The 7,813-nt window shown below is 42.9% G+C and overlaps 1 protein-coding gene across 1 annotated transcript; it reads right to left on the bottom strand.

The window, feature by feature from the left end:
• Positions 1–6,603: 6,603 nt before the first annotated feature.
• LOC115640679 (olfactory receptor 14A16-like) lies at positions 6,604–7,560 on the bottom strand. The gene has a single exon (XM_030543553.1). The coding sequence runs from the start codon at positions 7,558–7,560 to the stop codon at positions 6,604–6,606; it is 957 nt and encodes a 318-aa protein (XP_030399413.1).
• Between the last annotated feature and the right edge of the window lie 253 nt (positions 7,561–7,813).

Below are 7,813 nucleotides of genomic sequence, written 5' to 3'. Positions count from 1 at the left end.
ACACCTAAACACCCAGGAAAACATGGCTCCGTGTCTTCATCTCTGTAAGTTCTGTGAACCCATTTACATCCTTTATACTCAGCTGGCAGAAATGTGGAGCTAGACCAGGAGATCAGGATTCTACTCCCAGTGAGCTCCCGTAATCCTTGAATGGTGGAAGGATAGACAGGTTTTGGCTGCCCGGTTCAACTCTAAACTGGGGTTTTAAGAGACTCACTCATCTGTATAAAATATTCTGTGTGCTGCCAACTTAACTGGTTATTCAATTGTTACCTCATTGCAACTATACCTTTGAAAGAGAAATCACACAGCTGCAATAGAATAAATGGGATTGAAATCAAGCTCTTATCAGGCAATATTAATGTTTCCCAATTTATTTAAAATGTACAGCTGGTTGGAAATTTTCAGCTGTGTTATTTCTAATGGAGGTTGGTTTTTCATCTAAACAACACCACCACCGCCAAAACCTTAGAATCTGTCTGCCTCCCTCAAACATTTTGGGATTCTTTTGTAAAGAAACTGAAATAGTAAAACTCAAACTTTTTTGGTTTTGTGATAAAAAAAATCCAGTTTTCAGCAGAAAGTTTTCATTTGCCAAAAACTGGGGGAGGGGAAATGATTTGGGGTTTGCTGTGAAAGGTCAAAATTTTCCCAAAGGGTGGAAAAATTCCAATCAGCAGCAGGTATTTGATTAAACTGAGAGTAAAAGTCTTAATGAGTTCATAATGTAAGTCTTATTTAGCATCTTAAGTTTCCCCTGTATGTTGATCCCCCAACATATTTAATTCAAATAGCAAACTTACTGTGCAGATCTTTGTGGATTTTTTTTTCAACATATGACACATTCAGTCATCCAGCACCAGGATTCTTTGGTCAATATCTATTTATATACCAGTATTTAGAAGCTAAAGGCACAGGTATCCAAGAATCCTTTCCCCACCTCCACATTCTGAGAGTGAACTGACAGAACTAGACTCAAACCTGTTGCTCTCTGCAGATGAGCTATGTGGAGCTGGCGTTGAGCATCACTGGGATTAAAGGACTGATGCTGCGGAAAGGTGATTTATTCATGTGTATTTCCTAATGCCTATTGGGACTCACTCCCTGGAGCCCCGCACAGCTCAGCAGCAGAGTCCCAGAGGCAAGTACATAGCTGCGTAGGTGTTAAAGCCAAAAGAGCCATTCTGTCCCTCAAGTCTGACCCCCACAGAGCACAGGTCCACGATCTCCCCCAACGTTCCCTGATTCCAGCCCAGCTTCTGTGTTATATGTGGGCCAGGATCACAAAGATGGAGACAGGCACCTACAGGGATTGATCAATGCTCCCAAATTTGCTAGGTGGCCAAGTCCCATGGTCATTCAGTGAGAGTGAGGATCTTAACTTGCTTAGATGCTATTGTCAATTCCAATAGGCACCTGTCTCCTTCTTTAGGTGCCTTTGTCTCCTCCTGTGTCTATCTTGTTCACTTCCAAGGCCCAGGCTTCTCCTGAATCTCAGATAATGAACTCTGGGATTCGCAAATGAGCCTATGGGAGTAAGGCATGCACCTCTTGGGCTCCTAACTCTCTCAGACTCCCTTGAGAATCCCAGCCTGAAATGGTAACTAGTACAGCCAGGGATCTAGAGAGAGGAGGTCACAAGATGCCAAAAACTAGGCAGCTATGTTACTTCAACTCTCTGTGGCTCACTTTACCAAAATCTGGGGCATAATAATTGAGACTGCATGAGAAAATTCATAATGAAACTTTGATTTAGAGATGATCCATGATTCAGTTTTCTTTGAGCTCTTAATGAATTTTCATAGATCTGAGTGCAATATTTGTCTTTTTATTTCCCAAACAGAATTTGTCTGTGTTCCACAGGAATATAGGAATCTCCAGAGTCCAGTGTCCTGGCTCTGACAGCGGCCAGCAACAGATACTGCATGACCCGCAGCCTGGAACAATAAGGATGGGATGGGGAGATCTGCCCCCAAAGCAACATCCTCTGCCTGAGTCTGAAGAGGGCCTGAGACAATGGCTCTGGGAGAAGGGAACTGCCCCAGGCATCTCCATGGAGTATGAACTTGCAGCCCCACGGCTCTGGAGGACTCCACCAACCCTGCCTTAGCAGGGGGCTTGGTGTGCAGGAGGAGGGGAAGAGCACAGCAGTCCTGACCCCCGCATCCAAGCAGATTCACCCTGGCTAGGGAGGTAAGGACTCAGAGTACCATGACTGCCCCCTGCCTGTCTGTGGGCACCATGCTGATCCCAAGGGGTTGGGGGACAGTCACCTGCTCCTCTTCTGGGACAGAGCTGGGATCCAATGCCACAGTTCCAGCCTGTCTTTTAGGGCCTCCTGCCAGTGACAGTCCATGTGGGACACTGGATCAAGGGGACAGAGTCCCTTGCATGGCCCTAGAGTGTCTGAATCCAATCCTGAGAATCAGCAGAGCTTGATGGGACTAAATATGCCTCTTTCCCCAGGCTCCTTGGAACAGCTCGGTTCAGATTTCCCCATATCCACAGAGCCAATTAGCTCATCATGGAAGTCAAACAGGTTGGTCAGGCATGACTTGCCTTTGGTGAATCCATGATGACTTTTCCCGATCACCTTCGTCTGCTCCAAGTGCTTCAAAATGGATTCCTTGAAGATCTGCTCCACGATTTTGCCAGGGACTGAAGTGAGACTGACTGGTCTGTAGTTCCCCAGGTTCTCTTTCTTCCCTTTTATAAATATGGGCACTATATTTGCCTTTTTCCAATTGTCCAGGACCTCCCCCGATCGCCACGAAGTTTCAAAGATAATGGCCAATGGCTCTGCAATCACATCAGCCAACTCCCTCAGCACCCTTGGATGCATTAGATGTGGACCCACGGACTAGTGCATGTCCAGCTTTTCCAAATAGTCCTTAACCTGTTCTTTCACCACTGAGGGCTGCTCACCTCCTCCCCATAGTGTGTTGCCCTGTGCAGAAGTCTGGGAACTGACCATGTCTAAAGAAGGAAGCAAAAAAAGCATTGAGTACTTCAGCTTTTTCCACATCATCTGTCACTGGGTTGCCTCCCTCATTCAGTAAGGGTACCACACTTTCCCTGACATTCTTCTTGTTGCTAATATACCTGTAAAACCCTTCTTTGTTACCCTTCACATCTTTTTCTAGCTGCTACTCCTATTGTGCCCTCCTGATTACACCACTGCATGCTCTAGCAATATTTTTATACTCCTTCCTAGTCATCAGTCCACATTTCCACTTCTTGTAAGTTTCCTTTTTGAGTTTAAGCTCACTGAAGATTTCACTGTTAAGCCGAGCTGGTTGCCTGCCATATTTGCTATTCTTACTGCACATTGGGATGGTTTGTTCCTTCACCCTCAATAAGGAATCTTTAAAATACAGCCAGCTCTCCTGGACTCCTTTCCCCCTCATGTTATTCTCCCAGGGGATCCTGCCCATCAGTTCCCTAAGAGAGTCTAAGTCTGCTTTTCTGAAGTTCAGAGTCTGTATTTAGCTACACTCCTTTCTTCCTTTTGTCAGGATGCTGAACTCAACCAGCTCATGGTCACTGCTTCTTAGGTTGCCACCCACTTCTACTTCCCCTACCAATTCTTCCCTCTTTGTGAGCAGCAGGTCAAGAGGAACACAGCCCCTAGTTGGTTCCTCCAGCACTTGTACCAGGAAGTTGTCCTTAACACTCTCCAAAAACTTCCTGGATTGTCTGTGCATTGCTCTATTGCTCTCCCAGCAGATGTCAGGGTGATTGAAGTCCACAAGGGCCTGTGATCTGGAAACTTCAGTTAGTTGTCCAACGAATGATTCGTCTACCTCATCCTTCTGATTCCGTGGTTTATAGCACATGCCCACCATGACATCACCCTTGTTGCTCTCGCCTCTAAACTTAACCCAAAGACTCTCACCAGGCTTGTCTCTAGTTTCATACCTGAATTCTGAGCAGTCATATCGCTCTCTTACATACAATGCAACTCTTCCAAGTTTCCTCTCGTACCTATCCTTCCTGAGCAGTTTATACCCATCCATGACAGTGTTTCAATCATGTGAACTGCACCACCAAGTTTCTATTATTCCAATCACATCATAGTTCCTTGATTGTGCCAGGACTTCATGTCATTATCAGATTAAATTCATCCATGGGCACCATTTAATTTGGTGCCTGAATGGAAAATGAGTTCTTCTGAGCTGGCCTCTGGGCATAAAGAATAAGTTACATTCCATGTGCAGCACTGGATGAGTTGATTTTTTACCTGCTGTAAAGCAACAAGTATTGGCTATTGGCCAGAGCCACCAAGTATGTCAGTGGCAAAACCGAAAACCAAGTCGCACGAGAGCTAGATGCATAATACCTTGGGGGACCTGGGCCTGGAACAAGTTCTGAATTCCTATCTACTGCACGAACTTGCGTAGACTCCCTTGACAATTAAAACCCAAATATGTAATTTCTGCACAATTCTGGAGTCCTTTCAGGATGCAGAATAAAAGCGACATTTGAAAATGTGACTCAAAATAATTATTGCAAATTTTGTTTTAAAATTAATGAAACAGCAAATACAAATGTTGAAGAACCTCTAAAATGAGCTGGACTTGGCATGTGAAGAAATGATGAATTGTGGGTATCACCTTTCCACAGACTAAAATCTCACCATCTTAGGAGCTACAGGAAGTAATGGAGTAATAGACAGTCATAAAAAATCTTTGCTGAATAATGGTTAATAAGGAGTACTTATAACAAAATCATGATGTGGACAAAGATAATCATTAATATGAAAAGAAGCACATTAATTTTCATAGATCATTTATTATCTAGCTAGCTAACGTAATTCACAATCAAATAGAAATCTATCTTTATGACTAAATGAGGTTGTGTGTAAGGAGAAGAAATGGTCGTATCTATCTGTCTCTCTATCTAATTACATGATCTGTTTTGTACAGAATCATGCACAAAGATGGTATACTAATACTAATAACTTCTTAGCTCCTTTCTCAGCTTGGAAGTGAGTAGATCTATATGGCATAGCGTACGGAACACCAGATCACTGCAGGCAGATCAATGCATGCAGCCCTGTCTGGGATGATTTAGTTGGTGTTGGTCATCCTTTCAGCAGAGGATTGCATTAGATGCCCTCCTGAGGTCTCTTCTAACCCTAATATTCTATGATTCTATGAATCTGTGTGATGGCACATTTCCACTTACACTAAAGCTAGAACTAAATGACCCCCAAGAAGTAACTTACACCAGTGTTTATGTCACTACTGAGGAGCCCAGAGACTTTGGGCCAGAACCTCATAAGTTTTAAATTGGTAATGTCAATGGGTCTACTCTACATTGGTGCTGGTTTAGATGAGTTGGGATATCAGACCCTTACATATACACCTCTACCCCAATATAATGGGACCCAATATAGCACGAATTCGGATATAATGCGGTAAAGCAGCTCTCCAGTGGAGCTGGGATTCACGCTCTGGCAGATCAAAGCAAGTTCAATATAACGCGGTTTCACCTATAACGCGGTAAGATTTTTAGGCCCCCGAGGACAGCGTTATATCAGGGTAGAGGTGTATGTCACACTCACTTTCTCCAGGCGTCTGTCAGTCATTCTGGATCCTTCTGTATATATACTATTGGCCAAATCCTAATTTCTCTGAAGAGAGGGGCTAAACCTCAGGGAATTCAATGGGATCCAGATTTGGCCTTATCATCCCGAGTTAGATTTTCTTTAGAAAACACTGGAAAAAGTTTCTTTTCAAAACAGGCTTTGTACCATAGCAAGAATGACACAGTTCTTACATAGAGAACATGGTGAGGTAATATCTTTTATTGGATCATCTTCTGTTCATGAGACGGACAAGGTTTTGAGCTACACAGAGATCTTCTTCAGGTTTAAATAATAAAAGACAGCTACCTGAGGCTTTTTGTCATCTAACACACCATTAATAATACAATAATATCCCAACAGTATATTCACAATTACTTCAGGACGAACTTAGCCATGCAGAAACTTCTTTTGCACCCTTTTATGATTGTGGGAGCAAACCTTCAGCTCACTCAGAAGACCCCATCAAAGAGATGACGTATGAGCACTCTCAAGAGAAGGCAAAGATTGAAAATCCTGTCTAGGAAAATACTCACCGTCTCTCCAGCCCTTCCCACCTGCAAATCCACCTGGAACAAAGAAACAAATAAAAACAACAAACAACCAAACAAAAATAAAATAAATATTTGACAAAAAAACAAACAGAAAAAAAACAAAGAACAAATGAATTGATACCTCAGTCAGAGTTATTATCCTGAAAAATAAGAACCAGAGAACCCACTAGGGATTTTGCTGTGGCTACTGATTTTATGTGCAAGATTATCACATAGAAGGGTGATGGCTAGCAGTGCATAGATAGATAGATAGATAGATAGATAGATAGATAGATAGATTCTGATCTTAATTACATCGATAAAAACCTCTAATAACTACTTTTTTTCTTGACTTAAGTTTGTCTGGATTTTTATTAGTGGAAATACCCAATTCTGCATAAACAGATTGCACAGTATGTTCTCATGAAGCCGATAATGTTATCAGCCGATTACATTTATAAAAAACACAGAATGAAACTGTGATCAGTGGAGAAATACAGACATTTTATTCTTGCTGAATAACCTCCAACCTATCAGTTTACTGAGTGCACCTTTCATTTCCTTGTTTCTCATGCTGTAGATGATTGGATTCATCATTGGGGGCATTATGGAATAGAGAACAGCCACCAAGAGATTCCGATCTGAGGTTGAGTTGGAGGTGGGTTTCAGAAAGGCAAAGGTGCCAGTGAAAAGGAATAAGGAGACCACAGTGAGATGAGGGAGGCAGGTGGAGAAGGCTTTATGCCGGCCTTGCTCAGAAGGGATTCTCAGCACTGCTTTGTAGATCTGAACATACGATACAATTATAAAAGCAAAGCAGATTAAAAATAAAAGCACACTAAAAGAAATAACAACAACTTCACCAAGGTATGAGTTAGAGCAGGCGAGGTGGAGGAGCTGGGGGATTTCACAGAAGAACTGATCCACCATGTTGCCTCCACAGAAGGATATGGCAAATGTGTTTCCGGTGTGCAGTGCAGAGTAGAGAATACCACTGATCCAGGCACTGGCTGCCATTTGGACACAAGCTCTCCTGTTCATCACCATCTCATAGTGCAGTGGTTGGCAGATGGCAATGTATCGGTCATACGCCATTATGGTCAGTAAGGCAAAATTTGCTGAAGCAAAGAATATGTAAAAAAAGACTTGGGCAACACATCCCGAATAAGGAATCGATCTGTTGTTTGTGAGGGAATTGGCCATGGATTTGGGGATGGTGACAGAGAGGGAGCCGAAGTCTAGGATGGACAGATTCATCAGGAAGAAGTACATGGGGTTGTGAAGGTGGCGGTCAAAGGCTATGGCTATGATGATGAGAAGGTTCCCCAGCAGGGATGCCAGGTAAAGCAGTAGAAACACCACAAAGTGTAAAATTTGCAGTTCCCGAACGTCTGAGAATTCCAGGAGAAGAAATTCGGTCACAGTGGTTTGGTTGGACATTTTCTTCCTCAGTACGCTGTGCGATGGCTGTGCACGGAATTAGAAGGACAATGGTCAGGATCAGAGTGACAGAAACAATTGCCCAGATTCCCCTATCTTTAATATTTTATTATATGAATGTCAAAGGTGCACAGAACTCATCACTTATAAAGACTAGGTGTTGTTAGTGCTCCTCAGCTCTGACAATCCATCAGTCATATTATCATACTAGTACAACCTCCTTTAAACTCAACAGAGCTTCATCACTGTACAA

Source organism: Gopherus evgoodei, unplaced genomic scaffold, assembly GCF_007399415.2.
Source record: "Gopherus evgoodei ecotype Sinaloan lineage unplaced genomic scaffold, rGopEvg1_v1.p scaffold_32_arrow_ctg1, whole genome shotgun sequence".
NCBI lineage: Eukaryota > Metazoa > Chordata > Testudines > Testudinidae > Gopherus > Gopherus evgoodei.
Note: the sequence above shows the minus strand (reverse complement) of the source record. Positions and strands in the feature narration are given on the sequence as shown.

Coding starts and splice junctions, on each gene's coding strand:
- LOC115640679 (XM_030543553.1), bottom strand. CDS start 7,560: ATGTCCAACCAAACCACTGTGACCGAATTTCTTCTCCTGGAATTCTCA.